The sequence below is a fragment of the Thamnophis sirtalis genome, unplaced genomic scaffold, assembly GCF_051295495.1.
Source record: "Thamnophis sirtalis isolate CommonGarterSnake01/CBP01778 unplaced genomic scaffold, rThaSir2_p1.2 scaffold_2, whole genome shotgun sequence".
Lineage (NCBI taxonomy): Eukaryota > Metazoa > Chordata > Lepidosauria > Squamata > Natricidae > Thamnophis > Thamnophis sirtalis.
Window position 1 is genome coordinate 9,076,696 of NW_028261382.1, and position 20,774 is coordinate 9,097,469.

General features: G+C 42.4%; 1 protein-coding gene across 2 annotated transcripts in view; it reads right to left on the reverse strand.

Annotated features, from left to right (window-relative positions):
- Window positions 1–20,415, reverse strand: part of SHC4 (SHC adaptor protein 4) — a 43,724-nt gene extending 23,309 nt beyond the window's left edge. Inside the window, exons 1-2 of one of the 2 annotated variants that reach the window (XM_087704213.1) lie at window positions 18,627–20,415; window positions 4,251–4,321 (exon numbers count right to left, since the gene is read on the reverse strand). In XM_087704213.1, coding sequence (XP_087560339.1) covers window positions 4,251–4,321; window positions 18,627–19,217 — 662 coding nt within the window. In that variant the 5' untranslated portion in view covers window positions 19,218–20,415. The remainder of the gene's footprint in view (window positions 1–4,250; window positions 4,322–18,626) is intronic. The other variant, XM_087704214.1, reaches the window with a different exon arrangement.
- Window positions 20,416–20,774: the final 359 nt, after the last annotated feature.

Here is a 20,774-nt window from a genome sequence, read left to right on the forward strand (position 1 = left end):
ATATCTCAGTGTACATTATGATAGCCTGTTAAACAAGGGGTACATGTAGGAAAACTCGAGCAAAATATTTAAAAAGGAATTGTTAAAAGCTTGTGCTGTTTAAAGCTCCTGCTTTCACCATTTTAATTCGGTGACCCGACAAATGCGCGAACATCAAAAGCACGCCGACAAAACCGCGGGGCTAAAACCGCGATGTCAAAAGCGCGCCGACAAAAGCGCGCCGACAGAAGCGCGATTTAAGTTAAGGTAAGGTTTAGGGTTAGGTTTAGGGTTAGGTTTAGGGTTAGGTTTAGGGTTTGGTTTAGAGTTAGGGTTACAGCGCGCTTCTGTCGGCGCGCTGTTGTCGGCGCGCTTCAGCGCTCATTCGTCGGCGCGGTTTTGTCGGCGCGGTTTTGTCGGCGTGGTTTAGTCAGGCGCGCTTTTGCCGTTCGCGCATTTGTGGTGGAACCTTTTAATTCACCCTTAATGGAATGATCTGCCTCAGAGATAGAAGCCTTCGGTGGCTACAATTCACTTGGGCATATCATTAAGTTGGTTTAAACAGTGAAATATCAAACTCTTAAATAAACACGGCACATTCTTCTGCGCAGCATTAAAAATCTGCCAGCAATTCTGGGAAGGGAAAACAAATTTGCTGCTGGTGCATTAAGATTTAATTCCCCATAATTTAGAACGCTTCTAACGCTGTATATATTCCGCATGCATGGTGCAATTTAGCACAGATGGAAATATTCCTTTGATGAGGACTACACAAACCATCAGTTGAAAGCCATAAGATGGGTAGGGTTCAAGAAACTCTGTTATTCTATGTTCTCTATAAAACGCCCTGTTAGCAAATTGTAGCTGTTATTATCTTGACCAAAGGGGAGAAAATGAAGATTCAGCCAAAGAATGACTTCTGCTAACCGTATTGAACTCTAACGGAATCAAATGAAAGGAATCCACCTTTAATTATTTTTTATTGTTTCTATCCTATCCATACAGGATCCTATTCTATCCTATCTATGTCCTGTAGGGTGGCTCAGTGGCTAAGATGCTGTGCTTGTCGATCAGAAAGGTTGGCAGTTTGGCCATTCGAATCCCTAGCGCCGTGTAACGGAGTGAGTGCCCGTTACTTGTCCCAGCTTCTGCTAATCTAGCAGTTCGAAAGCATGTAAAAATGCAAGTAGAAAAATAGAACCACCTTTGGTGGGAAGATAACAGCATTCCATGCACCTTCGGCATTGAGTCATGCCGGCCACATGACCACGGAGACATCTTCAGACAGTGCTGGCTCTTCAGCTTTGAAACGGAGATGAGCACTGCCCCCTAGAGTCGGGAATGACTAGCACATACCTGCAAGGGCAACCTTTACCTTTTTATTCAAGCTAGTTTCTGTCTTGTTTACTTTCTTACTCCCTCAAGCTTTAAGGGTAGACCACTGCACATCTGTTTTCTGGTTTAATGTCGCACAGTTTTAACTATCTTGGTTTATTCAGCAAATCATGGTCAAGACACACTATGGTTGAGCGAGGAAGCATCTCAGCCAATTGAATCATGCAGAAGATTCTTCCCTAAAGACATGCCATGAAAAACAAGAGCAACTTCAAGCAACGCTGAGTGTAATAAGGAAACAACTTAGTCACCCAGCTTTCTGTAAAGCCTAAAATGTCAAATGTCCCCTTTTGCCAGTACATAATTCAAGGAAATTCAGAAAGTTCTCCAGATGAGGTCTCAACACAATATAGTTTTTGCTTAAATGGCCTTGGGCAACTATGAGTTGTCTTGAGTGCTTCCTGCTGTGGTTTTGAAATATTCATGCGGCAGACACGATATTAACAATGACCAGTATATTAGTGAAATAATTTCCAGCCTCGGGCTCTTTGCTGGCTGCTGAGTTAAAGTCTGAAACCGGGAGGCACCAGAATGTGACATTTACTTAATGCCAACTATCAAATCCCAGTCTCCATGTGATAGCAATTCAGACACTGGTGTGGAGATGAAGCAGGGGACATGCCAGAATGATAAAATGAACAGGCTAGGCTGATTTTCAAATTCTCACGCAAAGAATTTTTCGAATTCTTTGCATTAAAAGCCAAGTGGCCTGGTGTTCCTCAAAACTTTGAAGTAGCTCCAGCGACAGAGAGATAATCCTTGATTTACAACTGTCATCGAGACTAATGTTGGTTCTGCATCATCCTATGGATGAGAATGTGGAGCTTGGCTTACAACTACTGGAATGAATACTTGTTGCCATCAGTGGCCAGCAGGGCTGGCAGCAGATTCGGACAGTGAGGAGGTTGGGGAGGAACATGGGCCAGGATGGAGTCTAGGGAAGGCTCTGTTGAGGGCTCTGTGTCAGAGGCAGAGAGGGGGCCACAGCTGTATGCCAGTTATCAGCTGCCTTCAGAGTCAGACATCAGCGAGGCAGATGAACAGCTGGAGCCTGTTCCCAGTGTGTGCATGCACAGAGTGGCCAGACAAAGGAGACAACTAAAGAACAGGGGTCGACTTGGGAGTAAGGCCACAGGTGGGCGATGAATAGCCCCTCCCAGAGGAAATAAAAGAGGAGCGAAAGGGGAGTGGAGTTTGCAGGAGACAATTAGTTCGCTTAATTGGGTCGTGACTCTCCAAGACTCCTGGCCAAGTTTTGCAGAGATCGGCCTGGCAGCTCTCCAAGCCAGATAAGGTCTGTGACTATAAATCCTCCCTTGAAAGATTTTGCTGGATGTGAATGAGCAGAATTCACAGTAAATTCATGCTCCTGGGAAGCCTAGGTTAGAACAATACTATTGTTAGTACTGTTTCACTAACTGCTTGTAATTTGTTGGGCAACTTTAAAGCTAGATTTTTTTTTGGCAGGTGGATACATCTGCAGTTAAAATCTGCCCCGTGTAACATGCTGTTCATTGGAGCTTCTGCCTTCAGTAGGGATTTTATATACAGTTCGAGTCCTGCTTCAGATAACTGGGTAATGCATCATTTATTTTGCTAACTATTGGCTATTTATTAGCCTGAACTGAGATAAGGACAGGGATGCTGTTTTATTTATATTATCTGTCGTGCTATTGATAAATTGAAAATTAGTTCCCGAAAGCTGCTTTTTCAGCCCAAGAGCAGTTTAATAAAACATGAGCTGCAGTTATAATTAAACCAACATGTTTTATGTAAAATGAAAGCAACGGATTACATTCTTAACAGGGAATTTTTTTTTATGATGTGTTAGTCTAACACAGGGGCTAAATTTGTGAATGTCCTAAGAAAAAGGAAATCTTTAAATGACAAAAACATTGAAAAAAGGTAAGACTCATTCATAATACAGAAATGCATTACAATACAGTATGTGGTTATCCGGGGAGAAAATAAAATACTCCTTAGCGGAAAGCTGGAAGAAAATTTTTTATTCCTGCATATAAGTATTTATATTTATTTACTTATGTACCTACATATAACTTTTTTATTATTATTATTTTATTATTTATTTGTCTTGTATGCCGCCCACTCCCGGAGGACTCCGGGCGGCTTACAAAAGACAAGGGAAAGGGGGGAACAAGACAAAGACAACATATTAAAAACAAAACCAACATTCACAATTTCTATGGAGCTAGATGCTTCTCAGCTCCCCCCAGCCTGCTGGAACAGCCAGGACTTGGTGGCTTTGCGGAAGGCTGGGAGGGTAGTAAGGGTCCGGATCTCAACAGGGAGCTCGTTCCAGAGGGCCGGAGCTGCAACAGAGAAGGCCCTCCCCCGGGGAGTCACCAGCCGGCATTGGCTGGCAGATGGAATCCGGAGGAGACCCAACCTGTGCGATCTAATTGGTCTGAGAGAGGTAATCGGCAGGAGGCGGTCTCTCAGGTACCCAGGTCCGATACCATGAAGGGCTTTATAAGTGACGACTAGCGCCTTGAAGCGTATCCGGAGACCAATAGGCAGCCAGTGCAGCTCGCGGAGGATAGGTGTAACGTGGGTGTACCTTGGTGCACCCACAATCGCTCGCGCGGCTGCATTCTGGACTAATTGGAGTCTTCGAACACTCTTCAAGGGCAGCCCCATGTAGAACTCCTAACTTTTCATTAACAATTCTATCCTCAAGAAGGGATATAACAATTAAAAGCATATGTATAATGAATATAATTTTACAAAAAGAAAAAAGAAAATATACCTGCTGCCAGAAAGATGTGATGTTTTAAATCGGGAGAAGAAGAAGGAAATAAACTGTATTTCTGCCTATACAGAAATATAGGAGGTTGGAATAAGATGTTGTAACTTACCTGGTTACTTGAGTCCGAGTGCCAAAATCCAAAGATCTCATTGATTGCAGGACTTCAATGCAGCCCATATACTAAATATGGAAAGAGAGCGAGAGAGACAGAAAGAATCACAGGTGCTGAAAAAGTAGAAAAACAAAGAGAATGATCGGAAGACCTCACTGTTGAAAATGGTAGTTGATACTTCAAGCATTTCAGGACTTCCTGATTTTTTACTGTGTTTCCCCCAAAATAACACCCTTTTGACTCTTGAAATAAGTGCTTGGCCTTATTTTCGGGGAGGTCTTATTATTTTTGAGGTGCAGGAGATTGTGAGCGTGGTCACCTCATGGCTGCTGCTGTGTTGCAATATTTTCAGGGAGGGCTTATTTTCAGGGTAGGGCTTATTTTAGTGCATGCGCTCAAAAGCCCGATTGAGCTTATTATCCAGGGAGGTCTTATTTTGGGGGAAACAGGGTATAAGATTCAACCTAGATTGAGAAAACTGGAGTTCACATTTTGATTCCATCATGAAACTGGGAAGATTTGTATCACCTCTTCTTAAGATGGAATGTCCAAACTCTAAACTATTCATAGAATACGGAAACAATCTCCCAGCTGTTTAATTTGGACACGATTCACTTACTCAAACTAATGTACCACCTGAGATTCCATGTGACTTACAGTAACATAAATAAAAGCATACTTCCACCATACAAATCGAAATGAAAATAGAAAAGGAGAAATGAATGAGCTTCATTTAAAGATGGCGGATCCAGCCCATAAAATCTTGTCCAATGAATCTAAAAAAAATCTGCCTCCGAGTGCTCATTTAAACCATAGGGAAGCGATTGTCAACTTTGAGAGTTTTAAGATGGGGAATGCTGGGAGTTGAAGTCCACACGTATTAGAACATAGAACGTAGAATTCTTTATTGGCCAAGTGTGATTGGACACAGAAGGAATTTGTCTTTGGCGCATATGCTCTCAGTGTACATAAAAGAAAAGATACATTCGTCAAGAATCATAAGGTGCAACACTTAATGATAGTCATGGGGTAGAAATATGCAATCAAATCATATTAAGAAACAATCAATGTAAATCGTAAGGATACAAGCACCAAGTTACAGTCATACAGTCATAAGTGGGAGGAGATGGGTGGTAGGAATGATGAGAAGATTAACAGTACTGCAGACTTAGTGAATAGTTTGACAGTGGTGAGGAAATTATTTGTTTAGCAGAGTGATGGCTTTCGGGGGGAAACTGTTCGTGTGTCTAGTTGTTCGGGTTGCGATACTGTGCCATAAAGTCCTCACACACCCCTAAAATGAATTACTGAGAACGACTACTGTGCATTTTTTCTGGGGTAAAAGAGTTGACACATAAGTCATAAATTGCGAACTAACTAGATCCACATGACATACCAAAACACAAATTGAAAAATATATATTTTCGTCTGTCCTAGGCGATTACATTTAAGGTTCTTTTCACCCTCTCTCTCCTGCAAGGCTGCGGGTGAAGGACTTTGAGTAACCACTCTGAGGAATTATGATAGTGGTAGCTCTTTCCTAATAATAATGTAAAGGCTACCATATAATAGTAATTGGTACTTCCGGTAGCATGAGGGGATAAGAATAATCAGATCTAATTTTTGGCAGACAATTGCATAGGAATGATTTGAGGAGGCGGGGTGGGAAGCTATGAAAGATGATCATATATATTATTTAATGAATCGACACTGTAGTTACCGTAAGTCTCTCGTCCAAGCATTAGTAGTCAATTACAAGAGGGGGAAAAGATAATGGCCTGAAGGTTTATGTATGCTGCAAATCAAGTCTTTGAAAAATCCCCTTCAAGGTTAGATATCCATTAATCAGCAGTTACGGCTCTGAAAAGAGAGGGTGTGCAGCGGTATTTTTTTCAACGCCTGTGGGCTTCCAGGCCTTCTTCCCCCCCCCTCTTCCCTTCCCCTCACAAGAACAGTAATCTTGCAAACCGGCTGGCTGCGGTTTTGCCACCCTTGATGAAGGCAAAGATTCGGAGGAGTAGGTGAGTCACAGGCTGAGATCATATGACTGTGAGTAAGCTCCCCTCAACATATGCGTGGGAGGCTCAATTGAGCAAAGCCTTGTGGGGGGTGGGGGAGGAAAAGTAGAGAGAGAGGAGAGAAATCAATATTGCCATCAATGGTCCTGACTGGAGTTCATCTTATCAGACGCTCCTTAAAGGCCATAAAAGCTGGCGTAAGGAAAAGGTAGGAACAAGGTGTTTTGAAAGAGATAGTCAAGGGATTAAAATTAGCATCTTTGATTATTCATGCATGGTTTACTCCTAATTGTATAGGGAAGGCCACCAGTGTCTAGGTTTAGGAAATGAAAAGATAAAGATAAAATAAAGGTTTCCCCTGCTCAACTCTAGGGCACGGTGCTGATCTTCATTTCTTGAACGAGGAAGCCAGCATTGTCCGAAGATGTTCTCTGGGGTTATGCCGTCAGCATGTCTATATACCAAAATTGCACGGAATGTTGTTACCTTCCCACCAAAGTGGTATCTATGAATCTACTCATCTTTCACGCAGTGGTGGGATTAAAATTTTTTTACTACCCGTTCTGTGGGCGTGGCTTGGCTTGGTGGGTGTGATAGGGGAAGGATGCTGCAAAATCCCCTTTCTCTCCCCACTCCAGGGCAAGGATACTGCAAACTCTCCATTCCCTCCCCACTCCAGGGGAAGGATACTGCAAAATCTCCATTCCCTCCCCACTCCAGGGCAAGGATACTGCAAAATCTCCATTCCCTCCCCACTCCAGGGGAAGGATACTGCAAAATCTCCATTCCCTCCCCACTCCAGGGGAAGGATACTGCAAAATCTCCATTCCCTCCCCACTCCAGGGGAAGGATACTGCAAAATCTCCATTCCCTCCGCACTCTAGGGGAAGGATACTGCAAAATCTCCATTCCCTCCCCACTCCAGGGGAAGGATACTACAAAATCTCCATTCCCTCCCCACTCCAGGGGAAGGATACTGCAAAATCTCCATTCCCTCCCCACTCTAGGGGAAGGATACTGCAAAATCTCCATTCCCTCCCCACTCCAGGGGAAGGATACTGCAAAATCTCCATTCCCTCCCCACTCCAGGGAAGGATACTGCAAAATCTCCATTCCCTCCCCACTCCAGGGGAAGAATACTGCAAAATCTCCATTCCCTCCCCACTCCAGGGGAAGAATACTGCAAAATCTCCATTCCCTCCCCACTCCAGGGGAAGGATACTGCAAAATCTCCATTCCCTTCCCACTCCAGGGGAAGGATACTGCAAAATCTCCATTCCCTCCCCACTCCAGGGGAAGGATACTGCAAAATCTCCATTCCCTCCCCACTCCAGGGGAAGGATACTGCAAAATCTCCATTCCCTCTCCACTCCAGGGGAAGGATACTGCAAAATCTCCATTCCCTCCCCACTCCAGGGGAAGGATACTGCAAAATCTCCATTCCCTCTCCACTCCAGGGGAAGGATACTGTAAAATCCCCATTCCCTCCTCACCCCACTAGTTTGCTTTCCAGCTCCATTCTCCTGTGCGGGGCAACAGAAGACCCAGACAATCAGCTGGGACTCTGGAGGCAGTGAACAGGTGGGGGCGGGGCCAGCCAGAAGTGTTATTTGCCAGTTCTCTGAACTACTCAAAATTTCCACTACTGGTTTGCCAGAACTGGCTGAATGCCACCTCTGGTTTCAGGCTTTCTAGGTGGGCAGGAGCAAGAAACAAGAGCTCACCCCATTGTGTGGCTCTTGAAACTGAGCTGTCAAGTTCTCCAGCCGACAAGCTGGGTGTCTTTTAACCACTGAGCCATCACACATCCCTCTAAAAAAAAAGGAGCATCTAGTCTAATGACTTTCAAGTCTAAGGAATTAATTAACATCTAGTTTAACCAAAAGAAGACGTAGGGGGTGATATGAGAGCTGTTTTCCAGCACTTGAGGGCCTGCCACAGAAAAGATGGGCAGAGCAAGAACTAATGTGTGGAAGACGATTAAAAAGAGATCCAACCTAGGAGGGTATGAAAAAAACGATCATACGTCATTCTTTTCAGTGCTGTTGTAACTTTGAACGGTCACTCAATGAACTGTTTTAAGTCAAGGACTGCCTGCATTTTAACTGCAACTTCATGGGACTCATAATTGGGAGAGGCCAGTAGGGGATTAAACTCTTTTTTGGAGGAGTCCTCGGGACTTCTATTCTGCTCCCTAAAACGAGATTTCGAGAAAGAGAAACGCATCCCTAGATTCACTGCGAGCGACACAGGATGTGGAGTTTCTGCGGGCCATAAAATCTCTCCGGGGGAACTATTCACAACTCCCACAGTTGTTCAGCAGGCTGGTTGCTTAGTCAGAGAGCTGGGATCTCAACACAACTGCCAGCCCTTTTGCATAGAGGTCAATCCTCATGACTCACGGAGAGTAATTACAAAGGAAGTGGATGGAGCAGCTAACCTCCCTCCTTCTTCCCCTCCGATAAGACTCAGAGCTGCCAAGGTCTCCAAGGAAAACACTAGTGTCCGGTCCTTATGCCTCCCCAATTCTCCAGCTCCACTGCTATAATTAAACGTTGGCATCCAGCACAGGCGAGCAAAACAACAGGGGAGAAGCTAAAAAGCCATCTTCTGGCTTCCTGCAGATGAGTCCAAGAAGCTCTGAGTCATAGGAGTTCACTGGATGCCCAAGAGAGATCATCAATGGGACAGGAACACTTTTGCATTTATGCACTCCAGTCGTCTCTACACGGCCAGGGCAGGGGTTTAGAAATGCTGTTTCTTAGAGCGAAGTAAAATGGGCAGGGGGCAGGAGGCGGGAAGTACAAGCCAATAGTATCTCTGTGGAAATGTATGAGATGACCGAAATGAGCCTGAGGGGGGGGGGGTCAAATGCATTAGCAGTCTTGAGTACCTTCAAGCCTACAAGAGAGTTAAGTACAGCCCACCTTGAATTCCATTGACTCTATTAACAGATGCCAAGACAGCACAGAAGAACCCATGGAAGAGGGGTTAAAATATATGAAACATGGAGGTGTGTGTGTATGTGTGTGTGTGTGTTGCATTTGTGCTGATAAATAAATAAAGGGAGACTAGTATAGATCTATTTCAAGCTATTTAGCTCTCATCAGCTAGCCATACCCTTACTGGGATTTGAACCTGTGCTGTATTACATATTAGGCAGTTGTGTTAGCCACTAAGCCACAGGCTCTCCTCCTTTATCAGCTAGGATAGCTATTTCCCTGGCCTAGCTGATAAGAAGGAGATCCTGTGGCTTAGTGGCTAACACAACTGCCTAATATGTAATACAGCACAGGTTGAAATCCCAGTAAGGGTATGGCTAGCTGATGAGAGCTAAATAGCTTGAAATAGATCTATACTAGTCTCCCTTTATTTATTTATCAGCACAAATGCAACACAAATGTAACAAAGGCAACAGTAAAAATAATGGCTTTCTGTCTGGATGGTCTCTTGTGATGAGCCAATAGACAGAGAAAGGAAGCAGTATGCCTCCTCCCATATTCCTCCCATATGCCTCATCTAGGCAAATAGTGGTTAGAGTGCATTACTGCAGGCTGCTGCTCATCCACTACCAGCAGTTTGGCGGTTCAAATCTCACCGGCTCAAGGTTGCCTCAGCCTTCCATCCTTCCGAGGTCAGTAAAATGAGGACCCAGATTGGGGGACAATATGCTGACTTTGTAAAGCACTTAGAGAGGGCTGGAAAGCACTGGGAAGCGGTATATAAGTCTAAGTGCTATTGCTATTATAATGAATGAAATCTTTATGGGAGAGGAGGTACAGTCAGTAGCCTTATTATTTTGTCTTCCGGTCCAAGAGTGTTTTGTGAGATTTCCCCCAAAATCCCAAATGGTCCATGCACTCTTTTGCTCATCCACATTTTCCTTCCCCAACCCTATTTTCCAGCTGAGCTAAACGAAACAATAGAGATTTTAAAAAACAAACAGAGCGAGATACCTCAAACCAGGATTCTCCAGCTGCGACTTTTGAAAAATGCTAAAATAACCTTTCCCCCCCTCCCTTTTCCCCCCCCACAAGATCCCAACTTTTCCTTTTAAAACATTGTTTTCAGTCCGAGAATCACGAACTGGAGTAAAAGGAGACCCACGGAGGTGATGATATCACCAGAAATTTGTGAGGCTGAAACATGTTGTTGACCTTTATTTTTAGAAGTTTGTGGGAAGGTTGTGGAAAACAGTTGTAGGAAGTTTTGCATATTGACTCATTCGCTCGCGGAACAATTCTTCAGAGCAGTTGTGCCCAACTTGATACTCTGGATTAGGACCTATTTTGTACACGTGTTGGCATTTGGGTGGGCAAGAGTGAAGACAGCGGAAGTCAATGATCTGGGATTTTATAGAAGAGGCCATCAAGAAGTTCACCTCAAGAGTTGCACTTGGCAGCCATTAATGCCTCACAAAAGATTCTAGAAGTTTGGAATAGCAGAGTTGGAAGGGACCTTGGAGGTCTTCTAGTCCAACCCCCTGCTTAGGCAGGAAACCCTTCACCACTTCAGACAAATGGTTATCCAACATCTTCTTAAAAATGTTCACTGTTGAAGTATTCACAACTTCTGAAGGGAAGCTGTTCCATTGATTATTTGTTCTGTCAGGAAATTTCTCCTTAGTTCTAAGTTGCTTCTCTCCTTGATTAGTTTCCACTCATTGCTTCTTGTCCTGCCCTCAGGTGCTTTGGAGAATAGCTTGACTCCCTCTTCTTTGTTGCAGCCCCTGAGATATCGGAACATTGCTATCATGTCTTCCCTAGTCCTTATTTTCATTAAACTAGACCTACCCAGTTCCTGCAACTGTTCTTCATATGTTTTAGCCTCCAGACCCCTAATCATCTTTGTTGCTCTTCTCTGCACTCTTTCTAGAGTCTCCACATCTTTTTTACATTGTGGTGACCAAAATTGGATGCAGTATTCCAAGTGTGGCCTTACCAAGGCATTATAAAGGGGTATTAATCCTTCACATGATCTTGAGTCTATCCCTCTGTTGATGCAGCCTAGAACTGTGTTGGCTTTTTTGGCAGCTGCTGCACACGGCTGGCTCCTATTTAAATGGTTGTCCACTAGGACTCCAAGATCCCTCTCACAGTTACTACTATTGAGCAAGGTACCACATATATTGTACCTGTGCATTTTGTTTTTCTTGCCTAAATGTACATAGTAAAATCTATGATGTATGTTTACAAAGTTGAGGCTCTGCTAGAATGAAAGATTGAAAGAGCAGGATAGGAAGACTGATGCTTTCTGCCATTGATGTTGGAGAAGATCCTGAGAATAATATGGACAACTAACAAAACAAACCAAGAAGTCATCAAATAAATCAGCCCAGAATTCTCAATTGAAGCACAAATAACCAGGTCTAAACTATCCTACTTGAGACCCATGATGCAAGGAAGGTGGACTCAGTTGACAATGGCAATGTTGGAAAACCCAAAAGACCAGATCAGGGAAACACCATCATGGAGCAAAATCTATCTACATGGGTAATTAAAAACAACTTGAGGGTCAGTCAAGAGCCGAGGTGGCGCAGTGGTTAGGGTGCAGTACTGCAGGCCACTTCAGCTGACTGTTATCTGCAGTTCAGCGGTTCTAATCTCACCGGCTCAAGGTTGACTCAGCCTTCCATCCTTCCGAGGTGGGTGAAATGAGGACCCAGACTGTGGGGGCGATATGCTGACTCTGTAAACCGCTTAGAGAGAGCTGAAAGCCCTATGAAGCGGTATATAAGTCTAACTGCTATTGCTATTGCTATTGCTATAGTCACTTAATCTGTAAAATGATGGGATGAATTGATGCTTTTTATCCAAGCAATGCTAAGAGTTTTCACGCTGTTTTAGGATGAGCCACCAACTTCAAAGGATGAAGCCGATAAGAGCCATGATGAAGCAGTGGTTAGAATGCAGTATTCTGCATTCTGCAGAATTAGAAGCTAATTCTGCCCAGTGCCAGCAGTTCAACCATGACTGGCTCAAGGTTGACTCAGCCTCCCATCCTTCCGAGGTTGGTAAAATGAGACTCCAGGCTTGTTGGGGGCAAGAGGCTGACTCTGTAAACCACTTAGAAAGGGCTGTAGAGCACTATGAAGCGGTATATAAATCTAATTGCTATTGCTATAGAAAAACAATAGAGAAAAAACTACATTAGCATAGAATGCAGCAGTAAATAATTTGGGAATGCAGTCATTATGAGCTGGTTCCTGGTTAGATTTTAGCCTTTGTCCCCCTTTTCTTCCATTCCTAAAAAGATTGCTATTTTTTTTAAAAATACACATAATTGAATGTTTTCATCAACCACTATCCACACCATTTTAAAAGCCTTGAAGGATGACTTTGGAGGTCAGGACAGAAAAAGCTCAAAGTAAGTAGGAAGTGGTAAAATACGCCAGTAAGGGATGGAAAATGTGGTTTTCAAGAGAAGGAGATAAAAACCACATGCAACAAAGATCTTTCTTTTACCAGGAAGTGAAAGTCAGTGTTTGCATATAAATAAATTTGGCCAACTCACCTGGTGCTGGTGGTTCTTTTTTTTTAAAGGGGGAATTCCACTAGCAATTTCTCACTGTTTATATACAGTATGTGGGGTTTTTAAAATCACAATTCTTTTTGTAATATGATAAAAAGAAGAAAGTATTAATAATGTCCATTAAAAAAAACCCATCGTATTCCCTATTTGCTTTTAATTAAACGAAATGATATTTAATTAACATTTTGCCCCCGGGCTAAAAAAATATTTTATATTTAGAGATCAGAACCATAAGAAATTCAAGGCGGGTTATATTATTATACTTTTTTGCCGAGAAAAATCAGCTGAAATAAGTATAAGTATAATCTTTATTGTCATTGTACTTACATACAACGAAATTGGTTGGTGAATTATAGATTGGGTTTGCAATTTTTAAGCCTGTAATAGCTTCCTTTATTAAACCTGTATGTTGCCCAATTCCCAATAACCCTGAACGACCTACCACAATCAAAATAAAATAAGGTAAAAAGTCTTAGCCTGTGGTCTTTTTGGTACAAAAAAGGATATTATTGTGTGTTTAAACAGAGGCTGAATGGCTGTAAGAATGGAATCCTGCATTTCCACATGAATCCACCTTCTGCACATTAAAATCTAATCTGGAATCTTTTACATTGCACACTTGAGATGGCATTGCACAGGCAAGAAGTCCATGTTTGCTTAAAACTGGTTTTGCTGAATAGCTGACAGTTGTTGGCTTCACAACACATTAAACACAATGGGGTCAGCTTTGGCTTATGTTTTGTGCAGATGTAGCCTAGAAGAAGCTGTCTCACCTCCTACCTAATCCAGGCTATTTTGGACCAGCAATCTATATACATAAAAATGGCTGTGTGTGTGTGTGTGTGTGTGTGTGTGTGTGTGTGTGTGTGTGTGTTCGTTCCAGCATAACTCTGGAACTCCGTGAGCAATTTCAACCAAACTTGGCACATAGCCCTACATGGCCTAGGACCCGGATATCTACGAGACCGTCTTCTGCCGTATACCTCCCTAAGACCGATAAGATCGCACAGGACGGGCCTTCTCCAGGTGCCATCAGCTGGACAATGCCGGCTGGCGACGCCTTGGAGTAGGGCCTTCTCTGTTGCCGCTCCGGCCCTATGGAATGAGCTACCCACAGAGATCCAGACCCTACCCACTCTCATGGCCTTCTGTAAAGCTATCAAAACCTGGCTTTTCTGGCAGGCCTGGGGCTGTCGACCTCTTGATTGAGGTCCAGCCCCGCTTAGACTGGGTGCATGTTGTGTTTCTTTTTATTTGTTGTGTCTTATTTGTTTTAATCCTTTTTAATATTTCTTATTTCTGTAAGCCGCCCGGAGTCCTCCGGGATTGGACGGCCTATAAATTCAATAAATGGAAATGGAAATAGATGACTTACACTCTAGAAAAAAAAATACTGTGGGGGTAAGACACCCCTAACACCCCACAGGGTGTGTGTTCTGTTAAGGTACAGCCTGCTGTGCCTTAAAATGGCTTCTACTGTACAGTGCAGTGGAGTTTCCATGGTAAATACTGTGGGGGTAAGACACCCCTAACACCCCACAGGGTGTGTGTTCTGTTAAGATACAGCCTGCTGTGCCTTAAAATGGCTTCTACTGTACAGTGCAGTGGAGTTGCCATGGTAACAGCTTCACAGTACTCGACAAGGCGGCTCCCTCTGGTAAGGGGGAAATCCAACATTAGAAATTACGCTTCTGGGGGCAGAGGGTAAACATTTTTAACTAATTTAATTAGTTAAAATTAACTAATTTAACTAATTTAAACTTAGGAAGAATTGCAAACACCAATTTAGGCAAAGAAAATAAGTCACCGAATCCCAAACCATCTCCCTGCAGCAGGAATAGCAATAGCACTTAAGACTTATATACCGCTTCACAGTGCTTTACAGCCCTCCCTAAGCAGTTTACGGAGTCAGCTTATTGGCCCCCAACAATCTGGGTCCTTATTTTACCGACCTCGGAAGGATGGAAGGTTGAGTCAACCTTGAGCAGGTCAGGATTGAACTGCTGGCAGGGGGCAGAATTAGCTTGCAATACCGCAATTCGAATGCATCAAAGAAGCATCATGATGTGTTTATGTCCCTGCTGTTAGGCTATAACACAGGGGTAGGTTTCTATGGGACAACTTGTTCCTTTTTGCCTCTTGAACTTGGCTGAACAGTTTGTTGGTTTTTTTTTTTAAATATAGGGCTATGCTCTGCCAAGGTGGCAATGCCCTCATCTTTAATGCAAAGCCATTATTTATCTGCTTAACTGTGATATTCTTCCATATGAGGCGTCCTTTGGTGCTCTATCTCCTGCAGGGTTGCTGGGACAACTGTTAGCTTTTTTTTACCCGAGGTCTTTTAACTGTTCAAGGTTCAGTGATAAACTCACATTATTCCAAGGCTTCTCTCTCAAGGAAAACTAGCCAGTTTTATCCTGCTGACAGGGGACTAAAAAATATAGCAAGATAAGCAGCCACAACGATGCAATCAAAGTCACAGCAGAAGATAATATTTGCAGCTCCGTGTTGAACTGTTACGGTCCTTGGTGATTTCTAAGCTTTTCTTGCAGACCTTTCATTACCCAACTAGGTAACATCATCAGTGCCAGAAGGGAGTGGGGTTTCCAGAGTAGAGGAGGATGTAGAAGGACTGTGGGGTCCTCGGTGATCTCTGAGCTGGGTTGTTTTCTTGTAGACCTTTCATTACCCAACTAGGTAATATCATCAGTTGCCCAGAAGGGAGTAGGGTTTCGCTCTCTGTTTATCTGTCAATTCTTTTTACATGCATTTTTAATAGCCTGCCTGCAAGCACCAATTTAGCTTCAGTTTAACATCCAGCCCATTTTTTATGCTTCGGTACTGAATCTCAAGGAGAATGTTGACATTTAAGGACAACATTGTAATCTTGGGAGATGTAAGGTTTTCTTTCTTTCTTTTCTTTCTTTTTCTTTCTTTCTTTCTTTCTTTCTTTTCTTTCTTTTTCTTTCTTTCTTTCTTTTCTTTCTGTCTTTCTTTTCTTTCTGTCTGTCTTTTTTCTCTTTCTTTCTTTCTTTCTGTCTTTCTTTTTTCCTTCTTTCTTTTTTCTCTTTCTTTCTGTCTTTCTTTTTTCTCTTTCTTTCTGTCTCTTTTTCTCTTTCTTTCTTTCTGTCTTTCTTTTTTCTCTTTCTTTTTCTCTTTCTTTCTTTTTACTCTTTTTCTTTCTTTCTTTCTTTCTTTTCTTTCTGTCTTTCTTTTCTTTCTGTCTGTCTTTTTTCTCTTTCTTTCTTTCTGTCTTTCTTTTTTCCTTCTTTCTTTTTTCTCTTTCTTTCTGTCTTTCTTTTTTCTCTTTCTTTCTGTCTCTTTTTCTCTTTCTTTCTGTCTGTCTTTTTTCTCTTTCTTTCTTTTTCTCTCTCTCTCTCTTTCTTTCTTTCTTTCTTTCTTACTTACTTACTTACTTACTTACTTACTTACTTTCAATAGAAGCAACAAAATAGGCATGTTAAGCTTCTTTCATATACCTATTTTCTACAACTTCTGCATAGACAGCTAAAAATAAAGAAAAGGCCCAAACATTCAGTTTCATTCACCCTAGTGACATCCCCATCTGGATGGCTCTCTTTCCCCTACCCTATGGCTCTCATTCGGAAAATAATTTTAATAAAATGAAATGTAGGGTCCCTTTGGAAAAAAAAAAGTGTCCTCGTTTATACAAATTTAGCCTTGCTTTCTATATTATCCTAGTCATTCGGGTTGCCCTTTTGAATCCTGGAATGAATCTTCTTGATGGTTTTTTTTTAACCTGTGAGTGGCAGATTAACAGTGTTGGAAGGGACCTGTTGGTCATCTAGTCCAACCGCCTGCTCAAGCAGGAGACCCTACACCATTTCTGACAAATGGCAGTCCAGTCTCTTCTTGAAAATCTCAAGTGGTGAAGCTCCCACAACTTCCAAAGGCAACTTCTGTTCCGTTGGTTGATTGTTCTCACTGTCAGAAAGTTCCTCCTTGTTTCTAGGTTAAACCTCTTCTTGGTCAGTTTCCATCCATTATTCCTTGTTTGGCTTTTGGGGGGCTTTGGAGAATAGCTTGATCCCCTCCTCTCTGTGGCAGCCCTGCTATCCTGTCTCCCCTGGTCCTTCTCTTCACCCCATCCAACCCTTTCCAACATCAAACACTGCAATCTGCCCACCTGGATTGAAAGCCAGAATGCATTTCCATTACACCATTAAAACAGACCTGAAGCTTTCTCTGCTCCATGCTAATTTCTGAATACTCTTGGGCAGTAGCCAGTGCTGCTGCGAGAGCTTTCTTCTTTTGACAGGATTTGCATAGGCCAGGGGTAGGGCTGTAGGTTTTATGAAAGGCTTACTACCCATGATTAACCGAACCATTGTTTTTCCTCATTGACCCAATTTAACGGGTTTGCATTATGCCCTGCTCAATGAACTGAAAGCACATGGCCTGCGTTTGAATAATAGTTAGGCTAACCTAATATTCACTGGTTTGCATTCGGTGGGCTGCAGAAGTCTTCCTGTGTCTTTGGGTGTGCTTTTTTTAAAAGAATCATTTCCTCAACATAGTTAAAGAATTAGCTAGATACCGTACTTCCTTCATGCTGTTTCCACACATCATGTGCCAATTTTCTTACAAGGTAGTTCAGATAGGGTATCACACCAAATAAAAGAACATCTAAATTATTGCTTATTTGTACTATTAAATGTTGTACCTTATGATTCGTGACGAATGTATCTTTTCTTTTATGTACACTGACAGCATATGCACCAAAGACAAATTCCTTGTGTGTCCCATCACACTTGGCTAATAAAGAATTCTATTCTATTCCATTCCACTCCACTTCATTCTGAATTTCTATTCTATTCTATTCTATCCCATCCCATCCTATTCTTATGATTCTTGATAAATGCATTCTATTTTATTTTTCTTTATGTACACTGAGAGCATCTGCACCAAAGACAAATTCCTTGTGTGTCCCATCACACTTGGCTAATAAAGAATTCTATTCTATTCTATTCTAATCACACTTGGCTAATAAAGAATTCTATTCTATTCTATTTTATTCTATTCTATTCTAATCACACTCAGCTAATAAAGAATTCTACTCTACTCTATCCTATCCTATCCTTATGATTCTTAATGAATGCATTCTATTTTAATTTTCTTTATGTACATGGAGAGCATCTGCACCAAAGAGAAATTCCTTGTGTGTCCAATCACACTTGGGCAATAAAGAATTCTATTCTATTCTATTCTATTCTATTTACATCTGTAATTACTCTGCAAGTGTAGTCAAATTTTTGCCCTGTACAAAGGAAAGCGCTCTCCTATTTATTGACAGAGCTTAAAGGAAGGGAGGATTTGAAGGCATTTTTAGCCAAATGTGGGGGAAATAACGAAACAAGAGTCATTTGAGCCCCCCTCCCCCAATTCTCATTTTGGAACCAGACTTCAGCATATAAAATGAAGTGGGCTAAATATCTGTTTACTTAGAAGGCTAGGAGCTGAACTGTAAGACAGAGATACAGTTGGTCCTCGACTTACGACCGCAACCGAGACCGGAACTTTGGTCACTAAGTGACACAGTTGCTAAGTGAGCTGCGCCCAATTTTATGACCCTTTTATAAGCAAATCTCCAGGGTGGTGAAGCAAAACCAGCTCCTCCCATTGACGAGGGAGAGGTACGTATTGCATAGCTGATCCACTGTTAAGATGGCATTAAGGACTGCATGGTAATACATTGCATTCATTCCAAAGGAACTTCTTATACAAATCTTGTGAAATGTATTCATTCAGATGATCGAATCTGAATGAGTTTTAAAAAAAAAAAAGATTAAGGAAAACTACTTACTCGGGCAGCGTAGGATATTCCAGTCTCCAAGCTGGATTCACCCTTTTGTCCAAGATCTTTGCTCGGTTTAGACAAGAAGGCAGAGTCCCCCACAGCTAACAAGACACAGTTCTCTTGGGCGTTTGGCTTGGACCTGAATACCTTGCCTGGGTCTCCCTGGGAATAACCAGAAGACACGGAGCTGCTGAAGCTGGTTTCTGGCACGGTTGGGCCGCTTTGAACAGGGACGCATTCTGTGAGTTTCAACCTTGGCACCTCTTTCGCCCGTAAGCAGAAGTTCTTCAGGTTTGGTAAGGTGGAAGGGTTGGCCAGTTTGACGTTGGCCATGCGAGGTACCAAGGTGCACAAAGAAATGGAGCTGTCCGAGGTACCAACTGGGACATCTTCAGTGAGCGTGTTCGACGTAGGGGAAGGAGAAGCGGACGAGGCCTTCAGGCGAAGGAGATCGCTCGACGACGTGTCTTCCTCCAGCGAGGTGAGGGACTCATTTCTGAAACGACTATATTTAGTCCTGTGGAGCATTCCTGGTCGTCTTAAGGATTCTACATCCAGTAGTTGTGCACTCAAGCAAGAGAGAACGGGTTCTCTCATAGCCTGCAAAGTTTTGTAACTCAATCTCCTCGTCCGTCCGTCTGTCCGTCCCCCCACCCTTAACCTAGCTGCCTTTTTATGAATGACCAAAAAAAATACGGAACCAGACAGATCAAAATAATTTTGAATAGAAAAAATAAGAAAACAGGATTCCTGGTGACTGTGGGTGCTCGTAAAACGTCTCCGGAATGCTTCTTCCTCTTCATAAACCCTGTTTCAGTTTGTCCGGTCATTCGGTTGTTTGAAATTAAATCAGAGTGAAACACATACGAAGCCCAGATTCCCTCTGTTTAATCTCAACAGCTAGAATAACTTCAAGCAAGGCAAATTCCAAATTCTTCTTAGTTTTCCAACACTCCGTGCCATGATTCTGTGTAGGATTAATTGTTAAAGACCCGATTACCTTTTTAAAAAAAAATTAAGTATTTAGGACAAAGACCCAACAAGAAATCTCTTTCTTGGAAAAACAACAGCAAGATATATTTTTTAAAGTAAGTAGCCTAAGTGGGTTGATTAACAAGGACTCGATCAGTTGAGGTGGGGGGGGAAGCACTTCTCTGAAATTAAAAATAAAATCCGACAAAGGCAGCTTGAAGGAGAAGAAAACGTCAAGATTAATGTGTTCTACGAACACAACTCAGTTTCTGTCTGCAAAAGTAAAGCGTTGCTCGCCCTTAAAGACCCCCTCAGTAGCATAGTCACCCTCAAATACTCCGCAGAGATTGATATTCTGGCACAGGAGGACTTCGGATCTTCAGAACAATCATCAATGGAAACATTACAGAAAAGTCGGTCTCTCCATCATTCTCTGGAGCCGTCTCTTCTCTCTTTTTCCCATCTCCAGATTAGGCTGAACGATTCCTTTGAAATGTTACAGAAAGAACGTCGCCTATTCTCCTCCTCCTCCTCCTTCTCGTCTTCTTCTTCTTCTTCTTTTTTATGAATGAAGTTTTCTGAATGGATCTCACTGTGTGCAAGCTAAATAAACCTGTGAATGAAGCTGAGAATGGCTGTAACGGACTGGCAGTCCCAGGGGTGTTTAAGTCGGCAGCCAATCGGAAGGGAGCCTGATGACTCACGCACCATAAATACACGAAACTAGTAGCCATCCAAAATGTGACTTTTAGCCAAGGGGGCAGCTTTCACTGTACCGGAGGTGGAAGGGGAGGGGGGGAGCATCCTCAGCACAAGATGCAATTCAGATAGATAGATAGATAGATAGATAGATAGATAGATAGATAGATAGATAGATAGATAGATAGATAGATGATAGACAGAGAGGCAGACAGATAGATATATGATAGATATGATAGATAGATAGATAGATAGATAGATAGATAGATAGATAGATAGATAGATAGATAGACAGAGAGAGATAGATAGACAGACAGACAGATAGATATATGATAGTAGATAGATAGATAGATAGATAGATAGATAGATAGATAGATAGATAGATAGACAGACAGACAGACAGAGATAGATAGACAGACAGATTGGATATACGATAGATATATGATAGATAGATAGATAGATAGATAGATAGATAGATAGATA